The sequence below is a fragment of the Echiichthys vipera genome (assembly GCF_963691815.1).
Source record: "Echiichthys vipera genome assembly, chromosome: 11".
NCBI lineage: Eukaryota > Metazoa > Chordata > Actinopteri > Perciformes > Trachinidae > Echiichthys > Echiichthys vipera.
In genome coordinates this window covers 7,512,997-7,529,359 of record NC_139836.1, presented here as the reverse complement: position 1 = coordinate 7,529,359, position 16,363 = coordinate 7,512,997, and the positions used below count along the sequence as shown (strand labels likewise).

Sequence of the window (16,363 nt, the reverse complement as noted above, 5' to 3'; positions counted from 1 at the left end):
CTTTGCTGTGAGTCAGAAATAAAACTGCGGTGGCTTAAAGAGCTTTGCAGGAGTTTATAGACTGCAGGCTGCAGGTGGAGCGAACCATTTTACGCGCGACGGTTCACGACTGTGTAAAGTGTGTGCAGCGGCGAGGACATTTTGAATTGTTTGTTTTTCTAGTTAAAATGACCAAAACAAACACAGATGCAGTTATAATTACTGATGAATTCACATGTTTCTTTAGTTCTTTCATGTGCGTAAAAGGATGGAACCGTCCACGGAACAGCATCACCACTCTCTATGTTAATACCTGCAGCAGGTTGAACCCTATAGCTGTTTAACACCAGCTAAAGTACAAAGAGGGCTCTATAATGTCAGCGCTATGTGGAAATGTAATTCTCAATTCATTGTGTTTATGTTACTGTATGTTTTATTGTGGTTTGGCGTGAAGACGGTGAAGAAACATTTGTGATCCATCACATTTTGAATGTCCCATGCAGATTGTCAGAAAAGTGCTATGGACAGAAATAGTTGAATGATGGCGTATTTGATCTAATGTACCATAAAAACTTCTGTATTTATTAACATGTGTATCATTTAATTCTTAAATGACAAGTGAATGGTACATTTGTTGGACTATATCTGGCACTGAGTGGATCCAACAGCAGCTCATCAACGAACAGCCCTTCACCTGCACCGGGAGCACCTGATGCCACTGCGGTCCAACAGCGCCTCCTCTCGACCGCTCTGAGCCCTGCGTCTGCTTGACAACGCAGCCTCATTTGTGTTTTTTACATTAAAGGTTGAATAGTAACATCTTTATTAAAGGCTATAATTATAAAAAAAACAACAACAATGGGGCGATTTGAGGGGTACAGAATTAAATATTGCTTTTCCTTAAAAATTTCCTTTTTTTTTTTGACGGGATGACAGTGACTTTCTGTCACGTTCTGGCGTGTAGGGATGTCCGACTGAAGCTTCATGAAGCATTAGTTGTATTTGTTGAGTCCACTAGATGGAGCTCTTGGTTTAAAGAAAAGGGCTCAATGAATGGTGATCCAGTGTTCCCAACCCTTTGTTGAACAGAGAGATCCATCTGATGGAAAGAAAGAAAATGGTTCATGAAGCTTCATTTGGACATCACTAGCGGTCAGCAGTGCATGTTGCCAGGGTTGTCTGTTGTTGCTACAAAAACAAGGAATAATTTTGAGTTGAGAGCTAGCTAATTTACACACCACTCAAAGAAAGACTTCAAGTTAAAGTCTGGCTAACGTTTAATACTGTTGTGAAATTAATTGATCAGTCCAAATGAGTCGTTACCCTGTGTGATTCATCACTGACATGGAGCAGGCTGATCGCTGACACACTCAGCAACAAACCTGGCAACCCGACTGCTGGAATTATGTTTTGTTGTTGTGACTGTGATCTTAAGACACTAGATGGCGGTGTTCTGCTCATTCTCCATATTCAACCTTTAAATTAAATGAATTACAGTGTAGCCTACAAATTACACGTGATTCCTGTTGACTGAATGAGTGAAAGAAAAGCCCGTTAGTGTCTGTGCTGCTGCAGGAGACACACACACACACACACACACACACAGACGTGTTAAGTGTGTAAAGTGAAGCAGCAGTGATGAACACATAAACACACTGTTGTTGTCCCAGCTGTGTGTTGAACAGTCTCCAGAGTGTAAAAAGACTGTGTCCCGCTGTGTTGCTCAGGCTGCACTACAGCGTCTATTCACAGGCGCGATCCCACTACTGAGCGGCACGGGGGCTTTGACCTGCTCCGTGTCCGACCTGGGCCGGTGCACCCATAGATATAAAGAGTAGATGCCGCATCGAACGTTGGGCCGCGAGAAATGCGGCCGCCATCTTGGATCGGTCCTTCTCCCAGATCAGTTCTTTAGTGACTCGTTGAGCCTCTGAGTTGAGCAGCAGAAGGACCAAGATGCCAGAGCACTGTGCAGCGTATTCCTGCTCTAATCTAATATTACAATATTACAATTCATAATCAGTACGGTACAGTACAATTTTAAACAATTATACATAAATCCATGCATTTTTTAATGTTATAGTGACTCCCTCAGGCTGTGGCAGGTAGATACATATTTAGCTGCCAGAGGAGCTGCTGTCCCTTATTATATTATTATTATCTTGTCACAGTAGAGGCGTGGAGATTAGCCTCTGTGGGAATGTTAGTTAATTTACCCCCCGGCCAGATGTGTGTGTGCAAGCCTGTGTGTGTGTGTGTGTGTGTGTGTGTGCCTGTGTAGATATGAAAGGAGAAGCAGGGAGGAGAGGGGTTGTCGTACATGTGGTCTAGTGTAAATGGTTGCACATTTCCAGCATTAGGTCAGCGGAGGATGTGCTGTGGTTTCATGAGAGGAAGACACTTCAGAGACAGTTCATCTCAGGTCACCTCAGATATTCTCAGTTTTGTTTTTTTAAATATTGAACATGACATTGACATGAATTATGAGATCATTTTTCATGTCATGTCACTTTTTTTTTTAAAGTTTAGACTATCAAAGGAGAAGTGACAGAATCTGACCAATATCCTTTGCTGTTAAACTGTTTCATCAAACAGGAGCAACATGATGTGGGCTTTATTATAAAGAATGAATCAGAGATTTAACATGTATTTCCACTCTGTGCCCGATATTCTCACAGCTGAACTAAATGTTCCATACATTTTTACTTGGTTCTCCACATCTCCACTTAAAGCAGCACGAACGTCACATGTTTGTAAAGCAGAGCTGATGAGTCCAGGCTTTTTTAGTTCAGTTGTACCAGAGAAGTTGAAACAGTCTGAAAAGAAAAAATCATACATTTATTTAACTAAGGAAAAATCTTAAATGGTTTGTATAATTTAAAATGGATATTACTGAACTATGCCCCGTGTTTTTGTTTGCACATTAAATACAATTACTACATAAATAAAATATGCAATAAAGAAGACATTCACATAATTAGACCTTGCCTAAAAACAAAGGACACCGTCATTTTAGATACTATACAAAGTACTCCTCCAACATCACTGTCTTTACCAATTAGAGCTACACTCTCATTGGTAACTGTGCAAGAACAAAACAGTGTGAAAATGATCGATTTAACAAAATGTTATATATATTTTTATACCACACACACACTCGCTCAAATGTGGACCCTCCCTCTCCTCACGACTATGCGACTGGCAGAGCACGGATCATTTCTGAATATTTATTAACATATAGGGTTCGGCTCTTGGTTTTTTTAGTGCTTTAAATGGAAGTGTGTCTGTTTGACTTGTATTTAGATGTGTCCAAAATGTCATCTCTCTCTCTGACCTAATTGTATTGATACTCTTGATTTATATGTATTTTAATTTTCTCTGAGTGTGTGTGTGTGTGTGTGTGTGCTTGCGTGTGTGTGTGTGTGTGTGTGTGTGTGTGTGTGTGTGTGTGTGTGTGTGTGTGTGTGTGTGTGTGTGTGTGTGTGTGTGTGTGTGTGTGTGTGTGTGTGTGTGTGTGTGTGTGTGTGTGTGTGTTGTGTGTGTGTGTGTGAGAGAGAGAGAAAGAGAGAGAGTGAGTGAGAGAGAGATTTATGTATTCATGTATGAAATATAGCCTATTAATACTCTATAAATGATTTCTATTGTTGTGTTTATATTTATAGTGTTTGTAAAACACCTATCATACATCACATATATCATATATCAGAATATTCTATTACTGTTAATCCCACTGTGAATATTAAAATACGCTGAACCGTGTCCTGTCCTTACACTGAGTGGAGCGGGCGACCGGGCCAAGATGGCGGCTCCACCGCTCGTCAGCGCCAATAGGCCCAACGTTCGATGAGGCGTCTACTCTTTATGTCTATGGGTGCACCCCTCCTTAGACGACCTGGTGGTCCCGAGCTCCCCCAGGAGCACCATATCGATACCGAACTTAGTGCGGACACCCGATCGACACAGTCCGCTGCAGCTCAGAGCTCCTGAGCTCAAACGGTCCTCCAGCCTCAGCCTCCCGGTGACTTGGATTACAGACGCGCGCCACCGCACCCGGCGAGGGAGGCGTTCATTCAGAGAGACTTTGGCTTTTACTAAGGTGACGTCATCAGGGAGCGCGCTCCAGCGGCGCCTGGTGGCGGAAATGAAAGGTGCAGCTACAGTGATGGAGGCTGATACTGGTGCACAGATGGAGCTCCAGACTCTTTCCAGCTGTGACAGTCAATAACAAGGCAATATATGGAAGAGATTTCACCGGACATGGAACAATATATGGGGACACAGAAATTCACAAATAAATATTAATTCAGACTTAATAGATTTTTTTTGTGGAAACGCAATACGTTCATTCCGTACCCCTCAAAACGCCCCGTGGGTGCATATTATTATAATTTTTAAATATGGGTTTTAATGGAGATTCTACATCTTCAACCTTTAATGTAAATCCTCTTAGTTACAGACTTTTCCACCAGTCACCTTAGTGAAAGCCAAAGCCTCTCGGAATGAGCGCTTCCGTCGCCGGGTGCGGTGGCGCGCGCCTGTAATCCAAGTCACCGGGAGGCTGAGGCTGGAGGACCGTTTGAGCTCAGGAGCTCTGAGCTGCAGCGGACTGTGTCGATCGGGTGTCCGCACTAAGTTCGGTATCGATATGGTGCTCCTGGGGGAGCCCGGGACCACCAGGTCGTCTAAGGAGGGGTGCACCGGCCCAGGTCGGACACGGAGCAGGTCAAAGCCCCCGTGCCGCTCAGTAGTGGGATCGCGCCTGTGAATAGACGCTGTAGTGCAGCCTGAGCAACACAGCGGTACACAGTCTTTTTACACTCTGGAGACTGTTCAACACACAGCTGGGACAACAACTGTGTGTTTATGTGTTCATCACTGCTGCTTCATCACTGCTGCTTCACTTTACACACTAAACACGTGTGTCTGTGTGTGTTTGTGTGTGTGTGTGTGTGTGTTTTGGCCTGCAGCGCCTCCACCAGGAGGACACGAGACATGACTAGAATTTCCAACACACAGTGTAATGAAATGTGCTAAAGAAATAAAAAAATTCCATCACTCTGTCTCTCTCCCACATGTCTGTCATTACTCATCAAACATCATAAACATACTCACTTTTCATATCACGTTATAGAAAACAATTGTACAGCACTTGTTCTTATGTCCTAGTGTCAGTATCAGGGGTGCAGATCCCATAACGACACAGAAGTGATTTTTATTTTCGTATGCAGCTCATTGCCACCATAAATCACAACTACAGGGATTCATGTTTTTCAGAACCCCGGGATCTGCACCCATGGCCAGTATGAAACTGTCCAATTGTCCTATGTGTTTTTGTAATGTTAAATTACAATGATGAAATCAAATCAGTATCGAATGCCCAAACAAACAATAAAAACACTCTATTGCATGCCCAGTGAGCTTTATTGTCACTGTGAGAAATGTTATATAGTGGGTTTCTCTGAGTGTAAGGTGTGACTCTAGAATTTCTTTCACATCACAGTAGTTGCAAAGAAACAGCTTTCTAATGCAATTTCAGTGCAAGTGATGGGGAGCAAGATCCACAGTTCTTGTTCCATCCATAAATGACTTGTCCAGTCAGATTGAAGTTAATGTGAATCTTCAGCGTCGGAATGAGACAAAATGAACTGGATGTCTTTGTTATTTTAGGACCAAATGGCTGCTTTTGATGGAATGTGGTCATCATTGTTCTTTGTACGCTCAGGTTGGACAGTCAGCATTGTCCAACAGGCATATTCTGTTTTATAAGGTTGTCCTTGGCTTCCATCTTACCCATGGATCTACATCTTACTATAAGGATGCAAGTTAATGTCTTTGCTTGCAGGACTTATTCCTTCTAACCGTCCCTGAAGTTCGTACTGAACTGGGAACACTGGTGTTTAAGTTTGCTGCTCCATGAGCCTTGAATCAGTTACAAGACCACCTGAATTTCCAAGAGCTGGTTGAACAGGACACATTAAAGCTATTGTCAATGACTCGGGACCGGACACATCTGCTGTAGATGTTTCAAATGTTAAATAATATTTTGATATCTTATAAGTCTGTGATTTGCTCTTTGTTTCCATTTTTAAGTGTTTGCTATATGTCTGGACTGTATTATTTGTGCTGCAGCGTGTCTTTACTAGCCTTGTGAGACCATCCTGATCTCTGAGCTCCATAGTGTTTAACTCTCAGATCAGTCTGGTAAAGTGCGACGAGAAAAATATGGAGCCGTTTGCCAAGCGAACGGTTTTGAGGCGGGTTTAAGTGTGACACAATGAGAGGCGACTGTTCAGTGTTAGCAACATGGCTGCTTACACGGATGAGATGAGCGCAGCTATGGAGCAAGTCTGATCAGAGTTAGAGAGGATCTAAAAGAAGAGCAAAAAACAGCACTGGAGGCTTTTCTCTCAGCAAATATCCCTTTCCTTTACCGACATGTTGTTTACTTTCTGAGCTTTGCCTCGATGCTGTTAGTCCGTCATACGCTTTGCTGATCTGATTGGTTGATTTGGCCTGTATGTTGGTGAGACAGATGGTTTATCCAATCAGCAACCAGTATTTTCACCCCTTCCCAAAAGATCTCCAAATGAGAGTTCCCAGAAGGATATGCTAAGAAAGTGAGAACTATGGGAAACAATCCATTTGGTGGAGTTAGGTTATGTTTTGGCCAGGACACTGGATCTTTCACTCCTTGTTAAATAAAGGTTTAATAAATAAATAAATAAATAAATTAGTGATCATCTTGCAATGGGATCACACATGCTGCAACGCCAAAATGGGACAGGGGTGTAAATTAGTGTGGAAACGGCTCCTTAGGTACTTCCTACCCCCCTTCTTTCGGTGTCCTACAACCATTTTTTTCTAACTCAGCCTTCATTTTATGTGAATTACATGCCTGTAAAGTTTCGTGACTGTATCTTGCAAGGTTGCGACGCTATCGGGGCGACAAAATCTGTCCACAGACAGACAGTCTCCAGGACCACAGGTTGCCATGATGACACACACACACACACAAACACACACACACACACACACACACACACACACACACACACACACACACACACACACACACACACACACACACACACACACACACACACACACGTTACTGTTGCAGCTGGAAAATGTTCAGTGACATGTTATGAGCAGATAGAACCCACAGAACAGATTTCATATCTACGCTGAGTACATCAGGTTCTTGCTGCAGCACAGTAAGTTTGTACCTCTACTCTTGTGGTAGGCCTATCATATTGGCCTTGATCTTATTTTTAGTTTCACGAAAGCAAGAAATCATTCAGGGAAAAACATTGATCAAAATCCTGTTGACTTTCGGTGAATGTGAAAGTACATGTGACGGTGACAGTGAATGTGACGTGAAGAGAAGACTAATGTGGGAGAGCCTGTGTGACCTGATAAACTGGTAAGATGCGACCTCATCGCTGCGTTTAAATGAGCAGGAGTGTGTCTACAGCTGCACTTTGGAAAGCCTGGGAGGATGGAGCTGCCACTGTTGGTGTTTGTCCTGGTGTCTCTCTGCAGAGGAGAGGCTCCAAACTCTTGCCGTGGAACATGCCCTGAATTCACAGCGGTTGGGAATTTCCAGGTAGGTTTCTGAGCACACGCACACACACACACACACACACACACACACACACACACACACACACACACACACACACACACACACACACACACACACACACACACACACACACACACACACACACACACACACACACACACACACACACACACACACACACCATAAGTACAGTGTGCTCTTTGTGTAGTGAAAGTGTTTAATGTTGCTGTTGTCTACAGGGTTTTGAGGAGCGTTTGTATCATGCCTCTGAGTGGATTACCACAGAGATAGAAGGCACAGGAACATCTGAGTTCCTTGCTGCGCATTCACGGCTGAAGAATGTTGCAGGTACGTCATGAGGAAACTTTTGTTTTTGTTTTGTTTTGCTGATCATTTGAAGCATTCCAGTGCAATGCATGTGCTTTAATTAAACAAGTAAAACTGGGATATAACACGAAAATGAAATGTTAGCAGCTTATAATATGTTGTTCACTAATCAATACAGTCATTTTACTAAAGAACAGAGCATCAGCTAAGACATTTCACTGCAGTGATTCACAATATGGATGACTATTGGACACACCCTAAGCAAACAATAGTCAGAACAAAACAACTATCTTTGCATTTAGTTGTCATTGCAACTCAAGTGTTGCTCATCAAGCCAAGATCTCATTTAACTGAAGAACAAAATGGCTGAGAATCTAATTGCTGGGCAATGAAATATGGTCTTGTTGTGGTTTTTTCCATGTAAAACAATGTAGCTGGTTGTCCTTCAAAAGATGTTAAATGTGTTTTAACTTTTCCCTCTCAGAACTGTGGAAGTGTGTTCAATAATGACCTTCAGTTCTACAAGTTTTGTCTTGAAGAGCTGTCTTGAGTTCATCCAAGTTTTCTACAAACGTCATTTTGAGAGTTTTGTCACCGTTGACACCATGACAAACCAGTATGGTATCCTTAGAAACTTCCCTGTAGTGCCACACAGATTTATACATATGCTTAATCCATTCTGTACCATGGTGGTCTTTCAGATTCTCTTGACTCCTTGCCGGTGCTGATTACTGTCACAAATGAACATAAGTTCCTGTTGTCCTGGTTTGTTCCTCCTGGCACAAAGAAGCCTGAAAGCACGGATCAAGTCACACTGCAAAGCAGACCTGAAGGCACAGTCTATGTCAGGTGAACACTGCACACCTACTTTTATCCTTCATTTCATCTCACAGTCATTAGACACTTTAATTGTGTAGCTATTTTTTTTTACAGTTTACAAGCTACCAAATAGTAATAAGACAAAAGTGAGACTTGGACTCGTGAGTAACCAGCATGAGTTATGACTTAGACTTCTCTTTATTGATCCCTCATTTTGATCCAGCTTAGAAGCAAACCTCCCAGTTGTTTAGCCTCTTTTTGGTGTTTTCTTTCTCTTTGCAGGGTGACGTACCTCTCTCCGGCTTTGTGTCTCTTTGTGCTCAATCTGTGTCTCTGCAGTCTTTTGCATCTCTCTGGGGTGTTTTTTGCATCTTTTAAGTTGCTTGGTGTATTTTTGTGGTTGTTTTGAGTCTCTTTGTAGTTGTTTTGAGTCTCTTTGTAGTTGTTTTGAGTCTCTTTGTGGTTGTTTTGTGTCTCTTTGTGGTTGTTTTGTGTCTCTTTGTGGTTGTTTTGTGTCTCTTTGTAGTTGTTTCAGTCTCTTTGTAGTTGTTTTGAGTCTCTTTGTAGTTGTTTTGAGTCTCTTTGTAGTTGTTTCAGTCTCTTTGTAGTTGCTTTGAGTCTCTTTGTGGTTGTTTTGTGTCTCTTTGTAGTTGTTTTGAGTCTCTTTGTAGTTGTTTTGAGTCTCTTTGTGGTAGTTTTGAGTCTCTTTGTAGTTGTTTTGAGTCTTTGTGGTTGTTTGTCTCTTTGTGATTGTTTTGAGTCTCTTTGTGGTTGTTTTGAGTCTCTTTGTGGTTGTTTTGAGCCTCTTCATGGTTGTTTTGTCTCTTTGTGGTTGTTTTGAGCCTCTTTATGGTTTTTTGTCTCTTTGTGGTTGTTTTGGGTCTCTTTGTAGTTGTTTTGAGTCTCTTTGTAGTTGTTTTGAGTCTTTGTGGTTGTTTGTCTCTTTGTGATTGTTTTGAGTCTTTGTGGTTGTTTGTCTCTTTGTGATTGTTTTGAGTCTCTTTATGGTTATTTTGAGTCTCTTTGTAGTTGTTTTGAGCCTTTGTGGTTGTTTTGTCTCTTTGTGGTTGTTTTGAGCCTCTTTGTGGTTGTTTTGTCTCTTTGTGATTGTTTTGAGTCTCTTTGTGGTTGTTTTGTCTCTTTGTGGTTGTTTTGAGCCTCTTTGTGGTTGTTTTGTCTCCTTTGTGGTTGTTTTGTCTATATGTAATTGTTTTGAGTCTCTTTGTGGTTGTTTTGTCTCTTTGTAGTTGTTTTGCCCCTTTTCATATATGTTGTGAATGTCTTTGTTTCTTTGACTTTGTGGCCTTTTTATGTCTAGTGGTATTCTTTCTGGGTATCTTTGTAGTTGCTTTGTGTCTTTGTGGTTGTTTTGTCTCTTTGTGGTTGTTTTGAGTCTCTTTGTAGTTGTTTTGAGTCTCTTTGTGGTTGTTTTGAGTCTCTTTGTGGTTGTTTTGCCCCTTTTCATATATGTTGTGAATGTCTTTGCTTCCTTGACTTTGTGGTCTTTTATGTCTAGTGGTATTCTTTCTGGGTATCTTTGTAGTTGCTCTGTGTCTTTGTGTCTTTGTGTTTCCCTTTTATGTCATTTTATGTAATTTTATGTCTCTTTATATTCTTTTTTCTCCTCTTTGTAGTCTTTTTATGTCTCTTTGTGGTAGTTTTGCCTCTTTTTTATATTTGTTGCGGGCATATTTGTGTCTCTTTGTCTGTGTAGTCTTTTTTTTGTGCTCTTTGTAGTGTTTTTTTTGTTTTTTTGAGGTCATTTGCTTCACTTTGTAGTTAGTATGTGTCTGTTCAACTGACACTAGTCAGGAGGCCAGCTCAGTAAACCGTCCATGCTAAACAGATGTGACCTTTATTGTGTTCAGAATTGACTGTAACTGAAAATTAAATTCACACTCTTCTCACTACTTATCTGAAGATTTATACGATCTGATAATTTTGCATATCTCGGTGATATCAAAAATAAAATGCATGCAAACAAATCAGAGATATCAGAGATAAGGTAAATGTAGAAAAAACATGAACATGAGACACAGCAACCTAAACCTCACAGTGAGTGATGATTTTGACATAGTATTTGATGTAATCTAAATACATTCTTTTCTGTCATTGCTTCCACATCATATAAAAGGGTGTTTGGTGGCACTCCGACCATCGACAGTTGTGAAGAAAATTACAGGAAGCTTTGTGACGACTTGCGTGACACTGGGAAAACCTGTACTGATGACCACGCTTTCATGATGGCAACCTATGATCCCTATGTGGCTTTGACTCACCACAATGAGATCTGGATCGATGGAACCCAGTAGAATGGAGTAACTCCCAATCAAGAGCTCCACTCATGGTAGAGAGCCAAGTATATGTAACATCTCAATCACAGGCACTTTTCACACTTACTGCACAAACAAATTCTGTATTTTATCTCAACTGCAATCCTGCTAAAGTGAACAGACAGCAGAGAAGCTGACAGACATGCTCAGATGCACCTGAGGCACGCTGGAAACCAGTTTCATGAATGTTGTAGCTATTTATCAGCAGCCCTTCCCTCTTTTTACTAACTAGTGATGTCTGGTTGTGTTTAATGTCGTGTTTGTTGTCTGACAATGCTTCCAGTTCCGAACATGTCTGCTGTACACAAACAATAAACTGTTGACAATTTATCTTTGTTTGCAATTGTGGTTAATGTCACACGCCGTTCTTTCCCATCCAAATTTCACCACAGGTCAGGCCTGCAGGAACTCCCCGCCAAAGGTACAAGCTGAACAGATCTAATCACAACGTCTATGTGCTCCTTCTCGGTTAGACTTGGTTAGCTTATTCAAAAGCATGAAAGTGGTCTGTTGTTCATTGTTTGTGGGAGGAGGTTATTGATATGATCTTAATAATCTTATTGTAAATATGTCTTTAGAACAAAAGGTCTTTTTATTTTCACTTATACATACTGGATCTCATTTTGAGAAATAGAGTATACATTTATAGATATGTGTATATTACACGGTACTTATTGCTCAGAACTGGGGAAAAAAGTGATAAGCTAAATATTGATATCTTGGTATTATATTGAATATTATAGGAGGAGCACCTCATCAAACAGGAACCCAGGACCAAGCATCAACTGACTACAACCAAAGGAATATTTTTTCATTTTCAAACGCATATGTTTTGCTACGTTCACGTCTGGTGTCCACACGGCTCTGGCGCTTCCAAACCCCTAAAACAACAATGTTTGGGAACGATGCTGACCCCATTTTAGTTTGAAAACAAGGATGCAAAAACCCAAGTTCATTTCCTATCTGGGTCTTCTTATCAGCCACTGTCAGTCTTATCAGTTACACCAGATACCTTTTGTAACTTCATCCTTCTTGTGTGGGTAGGCCACTCCCATCTCTTTGCCAGGGCTCCCTCCAGTGATGAATAATGCTCCCTGTACCTCTCTGATATGTTGCTGTATTTGCTTTGAAACAACTTCCTACCGGCCCCCTTTACCAGCTTTTACTTACAGTCACAGTTTCAGTTCCAGTACAACATGAAGATGTATCAAGTGAGAAGTGGTGCTTCATTTTATGTGTAGCGACTCTTCTCATGCTACTACTAAAATAGACGTTTTAATGCCTTCCCCGTACTGCCCGAGCTAATCAGTGTTAGCCACGTCTGGCTGTTAGCGACTTTCCCAGTCTTCTCCCCTAAGAGTTCATACATGAAACAAAAACTGTCTCATGGGCTTATTTTATGTATTTAAGGGCAGAAAAAGACCATGGGGGTATTTTGCACCGGAATTACACTTTAAGAGTCTTCACCACAGAACAAACGCCCACCATCAGCAGAGGCTCAGAGAAGCTACCCCCATGGGGACAGACATTTGTCTCCCAGAATGCATCACTCGCAGGTAGAGCCCCAAAAGCTCAACACACAGTAAGCATGAATTAGCAACATAAAGGGGAAACACTTGACTGGAATAGGCTGAGGAGGGAAACTTTTTTCTGATGCCTCCCAGTAAACACTCACTTGGTGACCTGTAGGTGTGGTTAAAACTGTATTTGGTAGAAAGCAAAAGACTTGTAGGTACCTGGATGCCTTAAATAGGTTCAAGTTGAACTGTTGTTCTATCATTTCAGTGAAATGTGTAAAACACTGTTGACCTTGTTCAGAGAATGAACCAGAGGACTGACCTCCATCAACTCAAATAAACGTCCCAGTTGGGAGCCCCAAGGAAGCCTGACCTGCCTCCATCATTGTAGCTGCACCTTTCATTTCCGCCACTAGGCGCCGCTGGAGCGCGCTCCCTGATGACGTCACCTTAGTGAAAGCCAAAGCCTCTCTGAATGAGCGCTTCCCTCGCCGGGTGCGGTGGCGCGCGCCTGTAATCCAAGTCACCGGGAGGCTGAGGCTGGAGGACCGTTTGAGCTCAGGAGCTCTGAGCTGCAGCGGACTGTGTCGATCGGGTGTCCGCACTAAGTTCGGTATCGATATGGTGCTCCTGGGGGAGCCCGGGACCACCAGGTCGTCTAAGGAGGGGTGCACCGGCCCAGGTCGGACACGGAGCAGGTCAAAGCCCCCGTGCCGCTCAGTAGTGGGATCGCGCCTGTGAATAGACGCTGTAGTGCAGCCTGAGCAACACAGCGGGACACAGTCTTTTTACACTCTGGAGACTGTTCAACACACAGCTGGGACAACAACAGTGTGTTTATGTGTTCATCACTGCTGCTTCACTTTACACACTAAACACGTATGTCTCTCTCTCTCTCTGTGTGTGTGTGTGTGTGTGTGTGTGTGTGTGTCCTGCAGCAGCACAGACACTAACGGGCTTTTCTTTCACTCAATTTGACGGAAAAGAGAAATCCTCCAGGAACCAGGATCACACATAGGCCTTTAGTATAGAGTGCTGCTAAACTGTTCTCATATGTATAATCCGAAGAATCCAAAAATGAATAAACCCCCTTTATTATCCATTATATATATTATTATAGGTAAACCGGGGTAAGATAGCCCCACACAGTCTATTTTCTTTTCAAATAAATACAATCTGAATATCAATATAACTTAAATAAAGACATTCAGAGGGTAGGTCTAATTAAATCAAAGCAGACTACAAGTTTATTTTAAATAGGCTTCTGACACATAATGGGGGGACGGAGGTTGTCTCCCCCCATAAGTATTGGTTTTGTTATTTTTTTGTTCAAACTAATGGTTAACCCTCTATCTTATTCTCATACTATATTAAAAGAATGAAAAGTTTGTGTATGTTTGTCCTAAAAAAACACAGAGGATAATTGATGGTTGTGGTTTCATTGTCAAGAGATGTCAGATAAGTGAAACATGTTCAGGTTTAATTGTTCTGCAGTCACTAAACTTACATCCACATCTGGATCAGTGGAAAACGTTTGCTGAACTGTTTATGATGTTTTCAACACAACAGAGGAATTATTGTCCTGCAGGTGGCAGGTTTACAACCACCTGCCACACAATCACATCTCCCCTCATTCCCTCTCAGCCAATTAGGGCAAAGAAGGTATGAGCATAATGTCATCCAAAGCAACAAGGTCAACCCCGCCCTCTAGTCTTCGCTCAGGAGTCGTCCCAGTCTTTAGTAAAAGTTGGTCGCAGAGGCTTTGGGAATAGGTTTAAAGAAAGTACTCTTGACTGAGAACCTTTAGTGCTCCTTAGGAGTACTGTTAGTGCTAAGGGCGCACTCACACTGTCCATCCGAACCGTGCCCAAGCAGGTTTCACGGAGAAAGTCTAGTTCGTTTGACCAGTGTGAGTGCAACTGTACCGCGCCTAGTTGCGGCACCCTTGCCTGTCACGGCCCGTTTGGGAGAGGTGGGCTTTTGTAAAGCACGTTTGCACATGTACGAGCACGGGCGTGCGCACGTGTACGAGCACGAGGCCTACTGTGTGGTTCTGAGGTCATTTCCTGTGCGCCTGTTTGGATATAGAAAAAAGAAGGAGGGACCATGCTCGGACATTTAAAACAATTGCGGCGAAAGGTTCACGTTGGTGTGGTGCGGAGGTGGAGTGTTTACTGCAGATTTGGTCGATGAAAATATTCAAAAACAGTCGACAAGACGCACAAAAACTCAGAGGTCTATGGAAAGATTTGTAAACAAAGAGACGCATCGCGATGACGTCAATCGATGCGTGTGACGTGTTACGGCGTGATGACGTATATGCAGGCAAGAAGCATTCGCCGAGGCCCAGGTAGTGTGACTACAAACAGGCCCGGGTCGCGGGGGGGGGGACAAGTACCCTAAAGCACGGGGCACGGTACGGATGAACAGTGTGAGTGCGCCCTAAGATCAAATGTTCAGTGAATATGGCCCCTGATGTTCAGTGAATATGGCCCCTGCTGTTTAGTGAATACGGCCCCTGATGTTTAGTGAATACGGCCCCTGATGTTTTGTGAATACGGCCCCTGATGTTTAGTGAATACGGCCCCTGATGTTTAGTGAATACGGCCCCTGGAGGTGAATGGGGTGAAGGAGAGTCGTGTGGATTTTGCACTGAAATGACGACTGACAGCAGCAGAGAAAGAAACAGTTTTAAAGTTTGACAGCAACAATACGATTGGCTGTGATTTAACTGAAAGAGTGAACTCCCATAGTTCAACAGAAGGATCCAATTTAAGTGTGAAAAAACACACCTGAGAGATCTCCCTCTGCTCTATATGTTCTGGTTTTACCAAGACATTCAAGGAGGGATCAGTGAATCTGAAATGATGGCGACCGCAAACATCCTGAGAGGAAGTTGGCCAAGGCAGCAGCAAAGGTCCAGTTAGAATCCAAAGGTTCAGGTCAGATTGGTGGAGTTTGGTGGAGTTTGGTGCGTGGATCTTACCAAAGCATCCTACATTGGAAACTGGAATAGACTGAAGAGGGAACCTTTCTTCTGATGTCTCCCAGTAAACACTCACTTGGTGAACTGTAGATGTAGTTAAAACTATATTTGGTAGAAAGCAAAAGACTTGTAGGTGCCTGGCTGCCTTAAAGACTTCAAATGTTTCAGCCAGATTCAACCTGGTTTTAAACTGCCAGTGCTGGAGGAAACATTCAGATCTATTTCTGCAGTAAAAGAAGCAAAACAACACTTTAAAGAAATGCCGTTACAAATAAAAGCCCTGAATTAAATGTGTTAGTTTGGTAAGTACTATTACCAAACAGTTAGTCAGGCATCACCAGAATAATCACAAATTTGTCGGCTTAAAGACTTGACACATCATTTTTTTTTCTGAGGTATATTATCAACAGTGCAGAGCAAAATGGATAGACCTACAACCAATCAGAGCCATGAAATGTTGGAACACTACCTGACATTTGTACTGAATATGTAGAATGAGCAGAACACCGCCATCTGGTGTCTCAAGATCGTAGTCACGACAACAGGAAATAAGTCCAGCAGTCGGGTTGCCAGGTTGTTCAGACCCGGTCCAGTAGCCTACAGGAGACCGCAGTCCGTTTGAGCCTGCTTGAACCCATCCCGTCCGGCAAATTGCACCATAAAAACAAGTATTGCAGAGGAGTTTGACTGTTCATTAGCCGTTATATGTATTTCTCACCAGTCTGAAGGCTTTTCTGTTACCTGGTTTATGTTGCTTCCCTTTCCCCCTTCCTGGGGTAAATGCTTGGCCTATATTGACTCTGGTTTTTGCCCGTCT

At 42.5% G+C, this 16,363-nt stretch overlaps 1 protein-coding gene across 1 annotated transcript; it reads left to right on the top strand.

The window, feature by feature from the left end:
- The first annotated feature begins 7,444 nt into the window (after positions 1 to 7,444).
- On the top strand, positions 7,445 to 11,361 carry LOC310953565 (heme-binding protein 2-like). The gene is made up of 4 exons (XM_083922639.1): positions 7,445 to 7,585; positions 7,804 to 7,912; positions 8,593 to 8,740; positions 10,845 to 11,361. Exons 1-4 carry the CDS (start codon positions 7,478 to 7,480, stop codon positions 11,020 to 11,022), a joined length of 543 nt encoding a protein of 180 aa, XP_083778765.1. The 5' UTR covers positions 7,445 to 7,477; the 3' UTR covers positions 11,023 to 11,361.
- The last annotated feature ends 5,002 nt before the right edge of the window (positions 11,362 to 16,363 follow it).

Bases quoted from the DNA above. Each gene is read 5' to 3' on its own strand.
- LOC310953565 (XM_083922639.1), top strand. From the start codon at position 7,478: ATGGAGCTGCCACTGTTGGTGTTTGTCCTGGTGTCTCTCTGCAGAGGA. The intron at 7,586-7,803 runs GTAGGTTTCTGA...TGTTGTCTACAG, and splicing joins CAGCGGTTGGGAATTTCCAG to GGTTTTGAGGAGCGTTTGTA. The intron at 8,741-10,844 runs GTGAACACTGCA...ATCATATAAAAG, and splicing joins GAAGGCACAGTCTATGTCAG to GGTGTTTGGTGGCACTCCGA.